The sequence below is a fragment of the Hypanus sabinus genome, chromosome 4 (genome assembly GCF_030144855.1).
Source record: "Hypanus sabinus isolate sHypSab1 chromosome 4, sHypSab1.hap1, whole genome shotgun sequence".
Lineage (NCBI taxonomy): Eukaryota > Metazoa > Chordata > Chondrichthyes > Myliobatiformes > Dasyatidae > Hypanus > Hypanus sabinus.
In genome coordinates this window covers 73212075-73232640 of record NC_082709.1, presented here as the reverse complement: position 1 = coordinate 73232640, position 20566 = coordinate 73212075, and the positions used below count along the sequence as shown (strand labels likewise).

Below are 20566 nucleotides of genomic sequence, written 5' to 3'. Positions count from 1 at the left end.
TAAGAACCAGTTACAGAGGTATAAAGATGGAAGCGTAGATGGGTTTGTTAGTTAGTTTGCAGATGACTTGAAGATTGGTGGTGGTGTGAACGGCAGAGAAGACTGCCAAAGGATGTCTGGAATATCGATTAATTGTAGATATGGGTGGAGAACTGGCTGATGGAGATTAACTCGGCTAAATGTGAAGTGTTGTACTTTGGGAGATCTAAGGTAAAGGAACAGTACACTATTACAGGTAAAATCCCTAACAGTTAGATGATGTGCAGATGGGTCTTGTGTTCAAGTCCCTAAAAGTGATTTTGCAGGTTGGTAGGGTGGTTTAAAAAGGGATATGAGCCTTATTAGCCAAGAAACCGAGTTAAAGAGTCAAGAAGTTATGTTGCATCTTTATAAAACTCTAGTTAGGCCACATCTGGAGTATTGCATTCATTTCTGGTCACCCTGTTATGGGAGGGAGGTCGAGGCTTTGTTGAGGATGCAGAAGAGGTTTACCAGGATGCTGCCTGGATTAGAGGGCACATGTTGTAAGGAAGGCTGGGCTAACTTGTTTCTGGAGCGGTGGAGCCTGCGGAGAGATCTGGACCTGTATAATTAACTGACTGGCCCAATTAGCTGAAGTTTCATAGAAATAATTAAAAAGGTATAAAAACACAAGCTAAATAATAAATGATGTATTTATGTGAAATACAGATTAGATTACTACCAATAGTACTATGAAACTATGTTAGTTCTTAGTGGTTATTCATGAGGGAATTCATCCAGTGTACACAATGACCTTCATACAGCACACTCCTCCAAACCTTCGTTCTCATTGTAACATTTAAGATGATCGATACCTTCAAATACTTCATAGTTCCTAACTTGTTGAAGTTGTGATCATTTCATCTTTACTGCTGGCTGTTTCGGGCATCTCCAAACCTGAAGCTGCAGTGAGCAGAAAGTTCTGAGTTGTCTAACACACGCACGCACGCACGCACGCGCGCGCACACACACACACACACACACACACACACACACACCCCTTGTGTTTCATAGCAGTGTTTTTATATTGATATTTATTGTGTTCATGTTTTTTTTTATGCTGCTTCAGATCAGGAGTAACAAACACTTCATTCTCTTTTACACTTGTGTACTGAAGAATGACAGTAAACAATCTTGAAGTAAACAACGTACATGCAAACAAAAATAAGCTTATCTACATGTAAAAATATGCATGAGAACACAAAAACACAAGAAAAATAAGAGCCCCTCAACCCACCAAACCGTTCAGTACAATTGTGGCTGATCTGTGCTGCTTCCAACTCTTCTTCTGCTCTAGTTCCCCATTACCATGAATTCCTCAATCTTTCAAAGTTCAAATGAAATTTATTATCAATGTCAATATATACATATTCATTTTCTGGCAGGCATTCACAGAACAAGGGAGTGCAATAGAATCATTGAAAAACTACGCACAAAGACTGACAAACAACCAGTGTGCAAAAGAAGATACATTGTGCAAATACAAACAATAACTACGATAACTAACTGTATAATACTGGAAACATGAGTTACAGAGTCCTTGAAAGTGAGTCCGTAGGTGGTGGGGTCATTTCAGTGATGGGGTGAGAGACCTGTCCACACTGGCTCAGGAGCCTGCTGGTTGTAGGGTAATAACTGTTACTGAATCTGATGGTGTGGGATCTGAGGCTGCTGTCCCTCCTTCCCGATGGCAGCAGCGAGAAGAGAGAGTGGTCTGGATGGTGTGGGTCCTTGGTGATGGATGTGTCCGTCGTTCCTTGAAGTAACCAGGAGACGCAGAAGATTCTTCGAGAAGTTTAAGCCTTTATTTGCAAACAAAAGCTGAGACAATTAATGAGCGTGTCACTAATTGTCCATCGAGCCTAATTCACAGTATTCTTTATAGTAATTTCTTATGTTAGTCGCATTAGCGTACCCCGTCTCCTATCTCAGTTACATTAGCGTACCCCATCTCCTATCTCAGTTACATTAGCTTACCCCGTCTCCTATCTCAGTTATATTATTGTGCCCCGTCTCCTATCTCAGTTACATTAGCGTACCCCATCTCCTATCTCAGTTACATTAGCTTACCCCGTCTCCTATCTCAGTTATATTATTGTGCCCCGTCTCCTATCTCAGTTACATTAGCGTGCCCCGTCTCCTATCTCAGTTACATTAGCGTGCCCCGTCTCCTATCTCAGTTACATTAGTGTACCCCGTCTCCTATCTCAGTTACATTAGCGTACCCCGTCTCCTATCTCAGTTACATTAGCGTGCCCCGTCTCCTATCTCAGTTACATTAGCGTACCCCATCTCCTATCTCAGTTACATTAGCTTACCCCGTCTCCTATCTCAGTTACATTAGCGTGCCCCGTCTCCTATCTCAGTTACATTAGCGTACCCCGTCTCCTATCTCAGTTACATTAGCGTGCCCCGTCTCCTATCCCAGTTACATTAGCGTGCCCCGTCTCCTATCTCAGTTACATTAGCTTACCCCGTCTCCTATCTCAGTTATATTATTGTGCCCCGTCTCCTATCTCAGTTACATTAGCGTACCCCGTCTCCTATCTCAGTTATATTAGCATGCCCCGTCTCCTATCTCAGCTACATTAGCATACCCCGTCTCCTATCTCAGCTACATTAGCGTACCCCATCTCCTATCTCAGTTACATTAGCTTACCCCGTCTCCTATCTCAGTTACATTAGCTTACCCCGTCTCCTATCTCAGTTACATTAGCTTACCCCGTCTCCTATCTCAGTTACATTAGCGTGCCCCGTCTCCTATCTCAGTTACATTAGCTTACCCCGTCTCCTATCTCAGTTACATTAGCATACCCCATCTCCTATCTCAGTTACATTAGCATACCCCGTTTCCTATCTCAGTTACATTAGCGTGCCCCGTCTCCTATCTCAGTTACATTAGCGTACCCCGTCTCCTATCTCAGTTACATTAGCTTACCCCGTCTCCTATCTCAGTTACATTAGCTTACCCCGTCTCCTATCTCAGTTACATTAGCTTACCCCGTCTCCTATCTCAGTTACATTAGCGTGCCCCGTCTCCTATCTCAGTTACATTAGCTTACCCCGTCTCCTATCTCAGTTACATTAGCATACCCCATCTCCTATCTCAGTTACATTAGCATACCCCGTTTCCTATCTCAGTTACATTAGCGTGCCCCGTCTCCTATCTCAGTTACATTAGCGTACCCCGTCTCCTATCTCAGTTACATTAGCGTACCCCGTCTCCTATCTCAGTTACATTAGCATACCCCGTTTCCTATCTCAGTTACATTAGCGTGCCCCGTCTCCTATCTCAGTTACATTAGCGTACCCCGTCTCCTATCTCAGTTACATTAGCGTACCCCGTCTCCTATCTCAGTTACATTAGCATACCCCGTTTCCTATCTCAGTTACATTAGCGTGCCCCGTCTCCTATCTCAGTTACATTAGCTTACCCCATCTCCTATCTCAGTTACATTAGCGTGCCCCGTCTCCTATCTCAGTTACATTAGCTTACCCCATCTCCTATCTCAGTTACATTAGCATACCCCGTCTCCTATCTCAGCTACATTAGCGTACCCCATCTCCTATCTCAGTTACATTAGCATACCCCGTCTCCTATCTCAGTTACATTAGCGTACCCCGTCTCCTATCTCAGTTACATTAGCTTACCCTATCCGCTTGCAACGCTTATCACCAGCACATTAGCTTCTCCGTTTGCCACCAATATTTCTGCTCAGTAGCCCAGACTTGCTCTAGTCTACTCCCTGGAACACCTGTCCCCCTTTCCGGCTTTGACTGGTCCCCATACCATCACACCACTCCACAATCCCGTCTACCACCGTTATCTCTACATTGCTTACTTTCACTGTTAGCTACATTCTCAAGGCATTGATGTGTTCAATAGTACAGAGACAATACAGAGATTACATTCTGGCTAATAGGTTGGATACATAGTTTTGGTTACACAGCAGACAATGCAACTTTATTCTCCAATAGATGCTGCTTCAAGTACTTGCCTAGCTTAATCGTAATTACACAAAATGATCTGCCCTCCACCTCCCTTGGAGTTCAGAGAATTCCAGAGATTCACTACCCTCTGAGGGAAGAGATCTCTACACACCTCCGTTTTAAATGACCAGCCTCATCCCCTTCAGTACTCCAGTAAATGTATGTGCACACTCCACATATATAAATAAATATACAAATCCTAGTAAACGTGTGCATTTACACGCACATGAAAAATGTCTGTGATCACAGAACTACACAAAGCAATTGTACTGTATATTATTTACAATTCACCTTCAAAGGCGACCTCCATCGTTAGGACTCCCATTCACTCAGGGTGTACCCTCGGCTCTGTGCTACCATCTGAGAGAAGGGGCAGGAGACCCAAGACACACGTTCAGTGTTTCAGGAACAGCTTCTTCTCCTCCACCATCAGATCTCTGAGTGGACGATGAGCCCATGAACACTACCTCAATTCCTTGCTCTCTTTTTGCACTAGTTATTAATTTAAAATTTATATTTATTGTCATTAATATTTTTTATTATTATGTATTGCAATGTACTGCTGCCACAAAACAACAGATTTCATGGCATATGCCAGTAATATTAAACCAGATTTATAGTGGTGACGCAGCCCAGTCCATCACAGGCAAAGCCTTCCCCACCATCGACCACATCTGCAAGGAGAGCTGTCATAAGAAAGCAGTGTCCATCATCAAGGACCTCCAAAATCTAGTCCATCCCCTGTTCTCCATCAGGAAGGAGGTACACGAGTCCGCACTAGCAAGTTCAGGAACAGTTATTATCCTACAACCATCAGACTTTTGAATTAGTGTGGATAACTTCACTCACCTAACTGAACTGATAGGCTCGCTTTCATGGACTCTACAATTCTCAGTTTTTATTTGTACAACTTGTTTTCTTTTGCAAAGTGGTTGTCAGTTTGCTTGTGTATAGTTTTTCATAAATTCTACTGCATTTCTTTATTTTCCTGTAAATACCTGCAAGAAAATGAATCTCAGGGTCCTATATGGTGACATATACATACTTTGATAATAAATTTGCTTTGACTTGGATAGAAATACGCCTGCATACATAACAATATACCTAAGCACCTCCTTAACAAAAGTAGTCATGCAGACTGACATTTAGGCGGTTTATAAAAACTACAAGAACGTATACATAATGCAAGTGTTACAAGTTCTAATGAAGGAAAGACTAGGTATGTGTTGAATCACTGTTTGTGTGAGCACTGCCCTCTGGTCCCTAATATTAGATAGCTGTGTCCTGGCACCCTAATCCACATGACCAGGTGCCAGTGATCTCTGCAAAAGATGCCTTGTTTTAGAGAAGGAGGGGTGGTCTGGAAGGGGTCTCTCAACAGGCCCAGGCCCATTGACCTTTAAGCACAACTGGGGCCCTGATATCGAGTTGGATCCTGCCTTGTGTTTCAGTGTGCTGGTTACCCACGACGACGCTGTGAAGATCTCGGACTTCGGCACCTCCAAGGAGCTGAGTGATAAGAGCACCAAGATGTCCTTCGCTGGCACTGTAGCCTGGATGGCCCCTGAGGTGATTCGCAACGAGCCTGTGTCGGAGAAGGTGGACATTTGGTAAGCTGTGTGTTGTGGTGGTGTAACTTCTCAATAATACCACAAGACAAAGGAGCAGATTGAGATCATTCAGCCCATCGAGTCTGCTGTCATTCTATTCCATTGTGGCTGATTTATTATCCCTCTCAACCCTATTCTCTCTCCTCATAACCTTTGACACCTTAACTAATCAAGAACCTATCAACCTCTACTTTAAGTATTCCCAATGACTTGGCTTTCACAGCCACTAACAGATGTTTAGCTCTTAATTTCCAGAAAGAATTGAAAATAAAAAGTTTGCTTCAGTAGAGCTTATTTTGAGGGGCAGTGTGATCGAAGTTGGAACTGGAATTGGCTTGTAATTGTCATAGTATATTCCAAGATACAGTGATAAACTTCACAAGCCCCTTTCAAATCCTTTCAAAGATAAGTACATGGAGGAAATATAAGAGAAAAGCAACAGGAAAATGAAGAATAGTGTTCCATTTACAGAGAAAACCAGGTGCAGGGGCCATGATTGTGAGGTCCGTCTTTATTCTAACAGCAGAAGCTGCCCTTGAGCCTGGTGGTGCGTGCTTTTGAATTGTCCAAAGGCAATGTGAGCAAACACAGACAATCAGACAAGGTATGAAGCAGGCCCTACAACCCTTTGTTTCTATGCTGGTCCTTTGTTACCTGTTTACCTGTTTATATTAACCAATTTCCAATATTTGACCCTTAGTCTTTAATTAGCCTTGACATTTCAAATGCTTCTGTAAACGTGTTGTGAATGATGTGAGTCTTTCCCTCCAGCACCTCCTCAGGGTGTTCATTCCAGTTTACAGCCACAGATCTTCCTTATGCCACCCGACCATGGACATGGACATTAAGGAGAAAGGTTTGCCTCCGCACGGTCCTCTTAGTTCTGCTTACCTCACCTGGTTCTGGGTCGAGAATGAAAGACCACAGACATAAGATAAAATTTCCTCTTGCTCCGTGAAGATTTGAATACAGTGAGAATTGTTGCCGTGTGCGATGTGGTTAGGCGCCAATGAGGAAGGGTGAGTTGTCCATTTCATGGGAGGCTGGTCCTACATTACTGCAGTGGGTGAAATCAGAATCAGTTTAATTATCACTGACAAATGTCATGAAATTTGCTGTTTGGTGCCGGCAGTGCAGTGCAGGGTGAATAAAAATATTATAAATTACAATAATAAATAAATAGAAAGATAGGTAGATAGGTAAAGAGATGGATGAAGGAAAAGAGGAATAATTGGAGCTGGATTGAAAGTCACCTCTGGACAATGAATTGCCTGGCTGTTACTGAGCTGCCCCCTGGTGGCTGTGGTCTGCATAGGCTTGTTGCTGGCCTTTGCTTGCTCAGACACAGCTAAGCAATTCGTTTGACGAGGCTTTGAATTTGACCTGCGTCTTGTGTTTGCCCCCTCTTTGGCACAGGTCGTTCGGTGTGGTGCTATGGGAGCTACTGACCGGGGAGGTGCCCTACAAGGATGTGGATTCTTCGGCCATCATCTGGGGTGTGGGCAGCAACAGCCTGCACCTGCCTGTCCCTTCCACGTGTCCTGACGGCTTCAAGATCCTCATGAAACAAACCTGGTGAGGAGGAGTGATGGAGGTTCTGCAGCTACGTGAGGTTACCTACTATGTGGGGCGGCACGGTACCGCGAGGGGTAGTATAGCACATTACAGCAGCAGCGATCACAAATCAGGGCTCAATTCCCGTCACTGGCTGTACAGAGTTTGTACGTTCTCCCTGTTAACACACGGGTTCCCTCTGGGAGCTCCGGTTTCCTCCCATGTTCCGAAGAGGTATGGTTTAGGGTGAGTGAGTTGTAGACAGGGTATGTTGGCGCTAGAAGTGAGGCCGCACTTGCGGGCTGCCCCCAGCAGAATCTCGGACTGTGTTGGTTATTGTCACAAATGACACATTTCACCCAGTGTTTGATGTTTTTGATGCCCGGGTGACAAGTGATTGGCCAACTGCGCAGTGGGGACAGACAGAGAGGAGAATGCAACAGGTGACTCTCCTCTCCCCCGTGTGACCTGGGTATACTGTATTCTACTGCCCTCTGGTGGCAAAGAGTGGAGCCTACAGGAGGTCTGCAAATTGCATCCGTTAACAACCAGAGGCATGAACGGAGCTGAACCACCACTCTTGTATGCTTGGAGACTGTCAAAGGTGTCCTAGCTTCTTACAGATATATCTCTCTCTGCCTTCCCCCCAGCACTCTGCCTCCCCCCACAACTCTCTGCCTCCCTTCCCCAGCTCTCTCTTCCCTCTTTCCTTCCCTACCCCCACCCCTTGTGTGTGTCTCTGCAGCTCTCCCCTGATGTCCCTATCTCTCCTGTAGGCACATCCACAGGTCAGTTGGGTTTTAGTCGGCCTCCTGGCCTCGGTGAATACCATGTCCCTTGACTTTCCGAAGGCTGCGTGTTTGCTTGGCGCCCTGGGGATGATTGGAAAACTGTAGCCGCAGAAGGGCTGAGATAGAATCCAACTGACGTAGAACAGTTACAGCATGGGAACAGGCCCTTCGGCCCACCATGTGGTACCAGCCCAATGGAGCTAATGCATATGGCGTTGGGCCAGTGGTGGGTGCAGATGACCTTCTGACCTGCAACTGCTCTCTTCTTCAGGCACAGTAAACCTCGCAACCGGCCATCCTTCCGACAGATCCTCCTCCACCTGGACATCGCATCTGCTGATGTGCTTGGAACCCCTCAGGAGACCTACTTCAAATCCCAGGTAACTCACGGAGACGGGCTGAGACACTCCAAGAGAGTCCCGATTCACAGCGTTTCCCAGTCTATGCTCTGTTGAATAAGGTCTGTTGCCCTTGGCAACAAAGCAGTAGGCCCAGGTGCAGTCAGTCAAACTGGTTGAATTTAGCCATTAGATTTATTTGCCTCGTCTATAATTTGTGTGAAGACAGCTGGACATATGTAGGTATCAGAAACCAGCATTGAAGACCCCCTGGGGTGGGTATTAATGTGAATTTGGGGAAGTGGGAGCTGAACCATGCACTTGCCTTTGCCGTGTGTAAATCTCAACATCAATAGAATCCCTAAAGCTTCGATATTGGCTGGTGCAACTCCCGTAGCTATTGGAGGGGAGCGAGGGAGCTTATGAAGAAACTTAAGACCAGGCCCGCAGTACAGGTTTACCCCGCTATCTGAAGGTAGAGCGTTCCTGTGAAACCATTTGTAAGCCAAAATGTCGTAAAGCAAAGAAGCAATTACCATTAGTTTATATGGGAAAATTTTTGAGCGTTCCCAGACCCAAAAAATAACCTACCAAATAACACATAAAACCTAAAATAACACTAACATATAGTAAAAGCAGGAATGATATGATAAATATACACAGCTTATATGAAGTAGAAATATTGTATGTATGGTGTAGTTTCACTTATCAAAATCGGGAAGACAGCGAGCCAAAGTCGATTTGGAGGGAAAAAATCAGTACGTACACACATGCGCACACAACTGCCCGCACAAGGCTTCACAGTCATGGTAATCTTTCTCGGGGTAAACACACGTATAAAGCGGGCGTCTTTATCTCATAATAGCGAAAATCTTCCAGTTAGCAAAAACAGGTACTAATTTAGGTCTTTCATAACAGCGAGCTGTCGTAAAGCGAACGTTCGAAAAACGGGGGACACCTGTAAACTGAATGTGTCTCAGAAAGGTGCTGTCTGTGGGCTGTCAAGCTGAACCATGGGGACCTCTTGTAATTAAGGCTCCTGAACTGGAGAGAGAGAGAGCCAACGTTCCTGCTCAGTCCCAACCCAGTGACTCCTGCCATGAGTGGGACCACACTGGCGCTGAAGATTGGGTCTGTTCATGGAACCTCCACCGTCAATCAAGGTTTGGTGTGGAGCAACAGTCGTCTTTGTGCGTGGGCACGAGCTGCATGCGGTGGTGAACCTTGTCCCAGTGGGAAACCCCCGCCAGTAAAGCAAATGATCTCTGCTTGCAGGCTGAATGGAGGGAAGAGGTGAAGAAGCACTTTGAAAAGATAAAGAGTGAAGGAACGTGCATCCACCGGTTAGATGAAGAATTGATCAGACGGAGGAGGGAGGAGCTGAGGTATGCTGGGTGCTGGGTTGATCTCTTTACCAAGAAGTGCTGCTGTAATCGTAACCATTCATATCACTCTGGGCTGAGAAGCTGGAACGTCCATGGGTTGTCTAACTCTTGCTTACTACAAGAGTTTATTGTGGTATCTTACCACATTAGCCAAGGGGCTGGGTTGGGGGTGGGGGAACCCCTCGATTATTGTTGTAGTATACCACCCCAGGGGGCCTCATGCGTGGCAACGGTCCTAATGATGTGTAGGAAGAGCAATAGAACAGTCTGGAAACCATTGACTATGAATGAGAAGGCATTGCATAGTTTTCTCTTTTACTCTCACCTCCACCTCAGGCCTGAAGAAATAGCTGGAAATCTCCTTTATGATCCTAGCTCAGCCCATCCGGTAGTTGAAGGCCTGACCCTCCATTCAGGGAGAAGCACACTGTGAGGACCAGATGGGCACAGTCCAGCCCTCCTCTCCATCCCTGAGCTGAAGCTGGAAACTTGCCTCGTGGTTGCTACTAGAGGGAAGGGCTGCCATGTCCTTGAGCACTGATGGAACGCACTTTCTGAAATAGTAGAGTGAGCTGCCAAGTGACATCTCTGCTGCTTATTTCTGTTCCAGGCATGCCCTCGACATCAGAGAGCATTACGAGAGGAAGCTGGAACGAGCCAACAATCTCTATATGGAACTCAGCGCCATCATGTTGCAACTGGAGATCAGAGAGAAGGAACTCATCAAGTAGGTACAAAAGTAACTGTGTAACCTGAGGTAGCATGCGACAAGGCACTTCAGCATCTGGGAGCGTGGGGCAGGGGTTCTCTTTGGGTCAGATCCCATTACCACTGGCCTGATGGCATGAAATCTGTTGTTTTGCAGCTATGGTATCATACAAATTGCTCCGAATTACATAAATAAATAAACAGGGTAGAACTCTGAGCATTTTTGACCATAAGACATGGAGCAGAATTAGGCCATTTGACCTGTTAACTTGCTCTGCTATTTCATCATGGATGATTTATTATCCCTGTCAACCCCATAACCTCTGATGCCCTTACTAATCAATAACTTATCAACCTCCATTTTAAATATATCCAGTGACTTTTCTGGCAATGAAACCTCCTTTTGGTGAAAGAAATTCCTCCTCATCTCTGTTCTAAAGGGACGTTCCTCTATTCTGTGGCTATGCCGTCTGATCCTGGACTCCCCCTACCCTTTTATCGGCGTTGCTCAGTCCCCTAGGCTTTGATTGGCTAAGTGCTTCACAGGGCATAAGTTGAGGCTGGAGTTGATCTGTATATTACCTTCCAGCTGCGCTTAACAGACTAGGTAAGGAAAGTGTTGATTAGTATCGTGAGATCTAGGTTAGGCAACTCACTACGCAATTCTTAATTAATCAAAGCTCTCACTTTATTATCTCTGCACTAACAACAACATAATCACACTGACCCCGGGCCGATAGTCTAAAACATGAATTCTACTGTTCCCTCTACTATTAGTTAGTAAACTAGTTTACTAATTCCTCTCCATGGATGTTGCCTCACCTGCTGAGTGGCACCAGCGTTTTGTGTGGATTCAGCAATTCTGTCTGCATTGGTGGGAGCACTGAGTATGAGAGTCAGGAGGCCCTGCCGGAGCAAGATAAAACTTTGGTGAGGCTCTGGTTGGAGAATTGTAATCAATTCTGTTCCCCCCCCCCCCCCATTACAGAAAGGATGCAGTGGCTATGGAGAGAGCGCAGAAGTGTCTAACAGGACGCTGCCTGCATTAGAGGGCGTGAGCTATAAAGAGAGGTTGTACTGATTCCCCTGCAGCAGCGGAGGCAGGGGGAGGGTATCGGAGTTTTTGAGCTCAATCCCGACAGCATTAAGGTGCCGGTATATCCTCCCCGTGGAATGCGTGGGTTTTCTTCAGATCCTCCGGTTTCCAAAGAACTGCCGGTTGGTAGGTTAATTGGTCATTGTGAATTGTCCGGTGATCAGGCGTAAATTGGGAGTTGCTTGTTGGTGCACTCTGTCCCCAAGTACATACATACCTGAGTGAAGTTTATACAGTTCTTAGGCATAAATAGGGTCGACAAGCAAGAGCCAGGATAGAACTGTAAAATACTAAAGGAACTGCTGTAAGGTGAGAGAGAATAAGTTTAGTGGAGATGGGCAAGGGAAGTTTTTTTTTACACAGAGGGTGGTGGGTGTCTGGAATGGGAGGGGTGGTGGAAGGAGGTATGACAGTGGTATTGGACAGACACATCAATATTCAGAGATATGGATCATGTGCAGGCAGAAGGGATTAGTTTAATTTGGCATCAACTTTATTCAGAGGTTGGTGAGTCTGTGGAGCTCATTGCCACAGACAGGTGTAGAGGCCAAGTCTATTGGATATATTTCAAGCAGAGGTTGATAGGTTCTTGACTTAAAGGTTACAGGAGAATCGGGAAAATAAATCGGCCTCGATGGAATGGCGGGTAGGCTCAATAGGCTGAATGGCTTATGATCGTATGACCATGCTTGTGGGCCAGGGGTCCTCTCCTTATGCTGCAATGATCTGCATTGGCTCGTGGTCTTAATGCCTCAAATCTAAGAGCGTCTTCATTCCTGTGATGAATTCCCTTCCTGCCCCCGATCAGACCTGCCTTTGTTCACCCGCTTTGCAAGTGTCCCTCTTTCTGCAGCGCCCAGCAATGGGGTCTGGTCATCTGTATCTCCACTCATTCCAGTCTGTGCTTTCGGTTGCCTTGTTCGGTCATTTGTCTTTCTTGCTGCTGTTCCACTGTCCGGTTTAACATAAAATGTAGAACGTTATAGCTCAGCACAGGCCCTTTGCAGCCACAGTTTTGTGCCAACCCTTTAACCTGCTCTAAGATCATTCTAACCCTTCCCTCCTTTTTTCTATCATCCAGGTATCTATCCAAGAGTTTTTTAAAAATCTCCTAATATATCTGCCTCTACCACCAGCCCTGGCAGGGCATTCCACACACCCACCACACTCTGTGTTTGTATAAAAAATGGCATACTTCTGACATCCCCCAGTACTTTCCTCCAGTCACCTTTCAATTATGTCCCCTTGTATTAGCTATTTTTGCCCTTGGAAAAACTCTGTATCTTCTTTCATCTTGTTCGCCTCTATCAAGTCACTTCTCATCCTCCTTCGCTCCAAAGACAAAGGCCCTAGCTCGCTCAATCTGAGGAGACGCGCCCTCTAGTCCAGGCAGCATCCTGGTAAATCTCCTCTGCACCCTCTGAAGCTTCCGTACCCTTCCTGTAATGAGGCGACCAGTACTCCAAGTGGGGTCGAACCAGGGTTTCTGTATCCGGATCCAGCCAGGCTGGGTTCACATTTCTCTGTGTCGTCCCACTTTCCTCCTGAGTGTAGAATCCTTCGCCAGTAATCGGGCAGCACCAGGGTTGTTACTGCCTGCACCGCCTTGTATTTCTCTGTTCCAGGGCCCAGTTATCATATGCGGAGTAGCTGCAGAGTGAACCACTTCCTACCTGATAATTACAGATCTAAACATATTGACAAAGCGTATTGGGGGGTGGAGAGGTGGGGCGACACAGTGGCAGCAGTGAGTGCAGTCAAACTGGTAAATCGGTGTATTATTATTGTCACTAGTTCTGAGATAGTGTAAAACATTCACAGAACGCTGAGAAACTCAGTACGTCAGGCAGCATCTATAGAGAGGAATAAATAGTCGACATTTCAGACCGAGACCATTCAGCAGAACCTTTACCAGGTCTCGGCCTGAAATGCCAGCTGTTTATTCCTCTCCATAGATGCTGCCTGACTTGCTGAGTCTTTCCAGCATTTTGTGTGTGTTAATCTGAATTTCCACCATCTACAGAATCTCTTGTGTAAAATAGTATTTTATATATGTACAGAGGTATATAAGTATTTATGCACTATTATATGTGTATATATAAATAAGTGTTGAAAGAGAACAAAGACAGTGAAATAATGTTCACGGTTTAGTTCATTGTCTGCTCAGAGTTCTGATGGCAGAGGGGAAGAAGCTGATCCTAAAACATTGAGTGTGTTTGTGGTTCCTGTACCTCTTCTCTTATTGTAGTAATCAGAAGAGGGCATGTCCAGGGTGATGAGGGTCCTCAAAAATGGATACCACCTTTTTGAAGCATCACTTTCTGAAGACATCCAGGACCCTGGGGAGGCCCATGTTGGAGCTGGTTGAGTTTGCAGCCCTCTGTAACATTTTCCAGCCCTGTGCCGTGGCCCCTCCAGACCAGTGATGCGATTCGAAGTCATATTGGTTAATTGTATGAGCGTTTCCATATTCAGGCTGAGCAAGGGTTTTCTTACAGAATGACCGGGCGAAGCATGACTGTGTAATATCTTACAGATTGGAGGGAAAAAGAAGGAAAGGTTTATTGAAGTAAGCTGGAAGGTAATTGGAAGATCATGGTTTCATACAGCACAGAAATAGTCCTGTGCTGACTACGTTACCTACCTGTACCATGTTTGGGCACAGCAGTGGAGTGATTGGCATATTGTTGTACAGCGCCAGCAATCACCAATCAGAGTTCAATTCCAGCTCTTACTGTATGTTCTCGCTGACCCTGTGGGCTTCGTCCAGGTGCACTGGATTTCCTCCCACATTCCCAAGCCTGCACAGTGAGGGTTAGGAAGTTTTGGGTATGCACTGGCAGCTCCACGGCATTTTCAAGCTGACCGGCACAATCCTTGTCGATTTGAGTTGATACAAACAACACATCTCATTGTATGTTTCGGTGTAAATGTGACAAATAAAGCTAATCTTTTAATCTTCTTCTTCAACCAAAATTCCCATCTAAGCCAGTCCCATTTGCCCATGTTTGGCCAATATTCCTCCAAACCAGCGGTCCCCAAACATTTTTGGGTTACTGCCCCCTTGGCTCCCAGACCACATCCTGAGCACCCCCTCTCCCTTTCTGGTCATTACATCAAAAACTGTAAAGAATTTTGATTAACCATGCACAGTGAAAGAAAATAGGGACTACAAATTCAAAGCAGTGACAAACAATTGCAAAAATTATTCAAGTCTATTCAGAGCTGCAAATAAGATTATTAATTTATTTAATTACAGTTAAAAACAATTGTCATCAGCAATTTTAAAACGTACATTAATTATCTAACTATTCACCTCATTGCTTTCGCACCTCTCAATGAGATGGTTGCACGGTACTATCGTCTCACATCAGGCTGAATGTCACTGAGAAGGGGTCTCAGATCCCCATCTTCAGTAATTTGTAGGCTGCCTTGTGCTTTCAAAGAGGTTTGGCAACTGCACTGAAACACTGTTCCCCTACACATTATGTTGTAAAGGCAATACAGGACGACTGACTTCTTTCCACTGTGCTAGGTAGTGTTCAGAGATTTCCTTCTGCAACCAAAAGTCTTGATTTTTTTTTTGTACCTTGGCTTCGGCTCAGTCACTTTGTGGTGAGATCAGCTCTTCCTCCATTCTTCCTGTTAATTCCTCATTACAATAATCAGGGGCGGATTTATTTCCCAATCTGGAATTTGATTGAAGAGAAGATCCTGCAAAATCTCTGACATGTCTTTATCAGCCCACCCAGGTGGGCACAGTGTACTTGAAGATCATCATCTGGTAATCTTTATTTTTCTTACTAAGAGTGGCTCAGAAATTGGGAAAGGTTGCAACGACCAATGTTGCACTTAAATAGGGTTAACGTGGACAGAAATGTGGAGTCAACTGATTTGATTTTGATAAGATTCACATAATTTCCTTGCAATTGAAGATTGATTTCATTAAGCTTTGTGAATAATTCTGACAAATAAGCAATGTCATGCCTAATATCTGTTTCAAAAAGTGCATAGAAGTATCTCGGGCAGTTTCCTTTTGAAAGGCATCTGTGTGCAACTGCGAGCTTTCAAACTGTTCATCATTCTCATACAAACTCTTCAAATGGTCGAGAATTGAGAGTATGGGACTTGATTTTATTTGCTGCTGTGATAACAGTATTTAGTAGTTTGTGCATTTATATTTTTCTGACAAGATGTTGTCTGAATTACACAGTGAATGTTAGGTACAGCTTTTCTTCAAGAAAGTAATAACCCAAGATAGTGTCGGGTCGTCTGTTTCACAGGCAAGAACGTTGGTGAGCGCAATGTCTTTCTCATTGCAAAAATTGCTCAACAACCTGAAATGTTGAATTCCCTTTTGTATCTGTTTCTAGTCCCCTTGCAAGTAACAACTCTTGAACCATGCTTTCATCTTTTATGAAGCAAAGGCTTGTTGCCTGGCAAGGTTGACTCATCTAACTGCAGAGCAAATTCTGTTGCCCCAAGAATGTTGCACAGTGATTCTTCCACATTCTCAGATATTTCATCTATTTGTCTTTGAAGAGTGTTGTCACTTAGCAGTGTTACGTATCCTGTAACTGGATAACTTACCAGCAAAGATAGAGAGGTCCGTTGAAGTCTGATGTCACTACTTTCAAACGTTTTTATTTATAAAGGGGCACAAAAGGTTAATACAAACATTCAGATAATGCACGTCATCAATACTCAATCTAAAGTGCGGGTATAGTAATAATCATCATTAAGAAATAATCTCGACTGTTGTCTAGGGGATAATATATTGTCCGTTGGAAATATAAAAGTCACTCAGAAGCCTGCAGACTTTAGCCTTTCGGGGAATCGCTGGGTTTCACGTGTCTTAGAGGGATCGGTAAAAAAAAAATGGAAAACTTGCCCGGGTCTTTATGAAGCCACTCCGTTAAATCAGGGGAGCGTTGTTTCCCCGTTGTTAGTTCGAAGTCCTTCTTGGTATTATCAGCCACCCACTCCCCAAGCAAAGGATTTAGGAGCGCACATGGCGTTGAGTGGCTTCCAGCCACGGGAGCACTGAGCGAGGGTGTCCTTCGGGTGCATCGCTGGGGTACCGCCTCCTGCAGTCCGCTTTTATCTTTACTTGCAGAGTTGTAGCTGTCCATCAAAGTAGGGTGATGCAATCTCCACCCCCACATTGCCCGAGGGTGTTCATATCCATGGTAGCTGTCACGTAGCAGGGACATGCACGTCACACAGGTGTCTCTAAGAACAATGGCCAAAACCGTTGCATTGTCTCTCACTTCCGAGACCCGAATTAATAGCGATCTTGCGATTCTCCGGAAGGAGGGGGCTGCTCCCGCTCCTTCGGCCCCTCATAGCTGTGGTACCTTCATAACAGCAGAGTCACTTTAATTATTTGGTCTGATGACTTGTGTTAAACCGTGCTCAGAATCTCTTCTCCTACTGGCAGAATCAGTTATTCTCCAGTTGTATGGGGCTTTCAGGATTTAGCAAGGAGGATTAAGATGTTGTAGGAAGCATGAAAGCCATCACAGCCCCTCGCTCCAGGGCCTCTCCACAATTCCTCTCCGATGAGTACTTTAATGACAAAACCATGTACTCATATTCGTAGGTTTTACAATACTACCCAGGGCCTGTGAAAGCCCTTAAAAGGCTGGTCTGTTACCACAGTACCACTTCCCTGTGCTAATCTAATAACCTTAATATCTAAAAATCTGGTGATCAGAACTGTTGTGCGTTTAATATTTCAGAAGTATTGTAAATATATTGTTTGATTAAGCATTCTTTGTTGTTTAAATAACTCTTTACAGGTTATATGTAAAAGTACGTGAATGGCAAACGTCATCACGCCACCACGTCATACATGTGTGCCTCACTTAAAGTAAAAATGAAACATCGCACATATTTTCAGCTCCATGTTTCCTTTCAATTAGTTTTATCTTTTGGAGTTATGAAACATATCAGTGGTGACAAGGAAGTTTTAAATAAACCTAAGATGACCACCTACCTGTTGAAGCAAGCAAACGTTTGAGTTTTTATATAAAAGCACAGCATGTGCCTCTTTGGGATAGACATGGTCAAGTCTAAACAAAAAGGCAGAAAATGGACAAATTCATGGGTTCATAAACAGTGAGTAGTGGGTGATAATTTTTTTTAAAAAGAAATAAAGTTAGAAATAAATATCATTGGAATGATAGGCACGTTCGATTGTGCGAGAGATAACAGGAATATATTTGCTGAGCAAATTGATCTGTATTTTAAAGCAAATGAAAGAGCCAATGATCAGCGAGTGCCAGTTTTGCTTACACCTTGTTTACAGCGGAAACCTAATTGAATCAGTAGGGCGAGATGACGGGGGTGTAAATACTGCCAGACTAGATGTGCTCAGGCATCATCTCCAATGAAGATGGCAGGGTTTGTCATCAAAACGTCAGTTAAAATCAATACCTGTGCCTAGCTGGAAGCCCAAGAAGAGTTTATTCACTCATAGTATCCTTTATTGCTATAATAAGCCTACCTGTGGAATGGCACCTGCACCCACACTCTGGCAGAAAGCTGTATACCAGATGCTGCACGGTTATCCAGGCACTCAGTGTTACCTAGATGACATCGTTACCAGTAAGGATGACAAGGAACATCTCCAAAATATCCAGACAGTGTTACAAAGGTTAGAAGATTATGGGCTTAGAGCGTGATGCAACAAGTGTGAATTCTTTAAACCAAGCATCACTTGCTGTGGACACACCATTGATGCACAAGGATTACGCAAGTGTGCTGAGAAAAGTCAAGCAGTGGTGGATGCCCCAAGGCCAATGGACTTGTCACAGCTGTGGTCCATTTTAGGATTTGTCAATTACTGTAAAAGGCTCCTGCCAAACCTGGCTACTGTGCTCCACCCCTTGAACTCATTTCTGCAGATTGGGAAGAAATGACAATGGACAACACAGTGTGATGTCTTCCCAAAAGGCAAAGGAAATGGTGACATGAGTCATTGTGCTCACACATTCTGATCCACATCGTCCAGTGAAACTTGCCAGTGATGCCTCACTTTATGGTATAGGTGTAGTCATGTCACATGTTACGAGTGAACACCTTAGCATTTGAATCATGTTCCCTTACCACTGCAGAAAAAAATTAGGCACAGATTGACAGAGGGGCCTCGAGTCTGGTTTGGGGTGTAGAACGTTCCAACCATATCCCAACACATGTATGGGAGAGTGTTTACTCTCGTTACTGATCATCAACAACTAGTGTCCATTTTCAATCCACAGAAGGGTGTTCCACTAACATGCAGAAAGGGGCTCTGTTTCTTGGAGGACAAAAGTACAAGAACAAATTCAAGAGGACAACTAATCATGGAAATGTTGATGTAGCATCTGGGAGAAAGGAGAAGGAAGGTGTCAGAACCTCTTCCTGCAGTCCCAGAGTCACCTACAACAACCAGCATGGAGGAGGCCCCAGAAGCTGAGATTATTTCTCAGCAACATGTCTCACCTGCCAAGCAGAGTGACTCCCTCCCACCCGGTCAGGAAAAACATTATCCCACAAGAGTAAGAAATACTCCCACAGCGATCAAATCTTCAGGCTTGTATGTGACAATTTAAAGTTCATATAGTAGTTGAATTATATAGTATTATAAACATGAAATAGAGAGTTGGGAGTTTATAGCTAAGCAGTGTTGTGCATTTAGTATTTCAGTAATATGTGAGTAAAATTAAAACTATATTGTTTGATTAAACATTCTTGTTAGTTTAAATAATTTTAAATAATTCATGAGGAGTTATATGTAAAATATGTGAATGGCTTACGTCATCACACTGCCACATCATACGTGCATGGCTCACTTAAAGTACAAATGAAAGTAAGTTGCGCATTGCCGGCGCCCTGTTTTATTTAAATTAGTTTTATATTTTGGAGTTACAAAACGTATAAAGAACCTCTTGCCCTTTCCTATGTTATTTATCCAAAAACATGGTTATCCTCATCTCCCCCCCACCCCCGCATCCTTTCAACCTGACTGTCCCTCATCTTGGAACCAGGTAGGTGACTTCATCATAATCTACTCCATGTAGGTTTCACAGAGCACAACAGCATAGAAACAGGCCTTTCCACCCATCCAGTCCCTGCTGGCCTGGTCTTCTGCCTAGTCCTCTCTCCCTGCATGTCCATACCTCCCTCATCCAAGTACCTATTTAAACTTTGAAATGTAACGATTGAACCGGCATCTACCACTTCCATTGGAAGCTCGGGGTTTGATTCCCTCCGCTGTCAGGAGTTTGTATGTTCTGCTTGTCTCCCCCCTGGGTAATCTGGTTTCCTCTTTCGGAAGACCCTAGAAATCTTTTGTTGCCCCGCAGACGCGAGCAAGCTGTGGAGAAGAAGTACCCTGGGACATACAAGCGGCACCTGGTCAGGCCCATAATTCGCACTAATGCTGTCGAGAAGCTGATCAAGAAGAAGGCATCAAACCACAAGCCTGGAGCCCAGGGGAAACGGTGAGTGAGCCATTGGATGAGGCTGTTCAGTGGGACAGCCACGGGGCTGAGACAGTGTCGGGAGGTACTGTTGTCATTAATCCTGTTCTTCAGCACAGCTGCGAGCACATTACTGACACCCATTAGAAAAAATACTGGAAGAACTCGGCAAGTCAGGCAGCTTTAATGGAGGTCACCATTTTGGACCAAGACACTCCATCAGGAAAGGGTCAATTTGATGGCATGAACATCAATCTCTCCAACTTCTGGTAATTTGCTCCCCCCACCTCTTTTTCTCTTTTTCCATTCTCCATTCTCTTTCCTCTCTCACTTCTCCTCACTTGGTAATTGCCTCACTTTGGTTCCCCTCCTCCTCCCTTTTCACCCATAGTCAATTGTCCTCTCCTATCAGATTCATCCTTCTTCAGCCCTTTACCTCTTCAACCTATCACCTCCCAGCTTCTTACTTCATTCACCAGTCACCCAGCTTTCTACTCACCTGGTTTTGCCTATCACTTTTTCTGCTTGGACTCCTTCCCCTCCCCCCAAATTATTATTCTGGATTCCCTCCCCATCCTGATGAAGATGTCAACCTGAAACATTGACTG

At 44.6% G+C, this 20566-nt stretch overlaps 1 protein-coding gene across 5 annotated transcripts in view; it reads left to right on the top strand.

Annotated features, from left to right (window-relative positions):
- The window catches only part of LOC132392876 (mitogen-activated protein kinase kinase kinase 13-like), a 188058-nt gene that overhangs the window by 135109 nt on the left and 32383 nt on the right, over nucleotides 1-20566 (top strand). For all 5 annotated transcript variants that reach the window (XM_059967385.1, XM_059967384.1, XM_059967386.1 and 2 more), the window contains 6 exons: nucleotides 5463-5621; nucleotides 7038-7196; nucleotides 8238-8346; nucleotides 9580-9689; nucleotides 10300-10416; nucleotides 19842-19979. In XM_059967385.1, the coding sequence (XP_059823368.1) occupies nucleotides 5463-5621; nucleotides 7038-7196; nucleotides 8238-8346; nucleotides 9580-9689; nucleotides 10300-10416; nucleotides 19842-19979 (792 nt within the window). The remainder of the gene's footprint in view (nucleotides 1-5462; nucleotides 5622-7037; nucleotides 7197-8237; nucleotides 8347-9579; nucleotides 9690-10299; nucleotides 10417-19841; nucleotides 19980-20566) is intronic.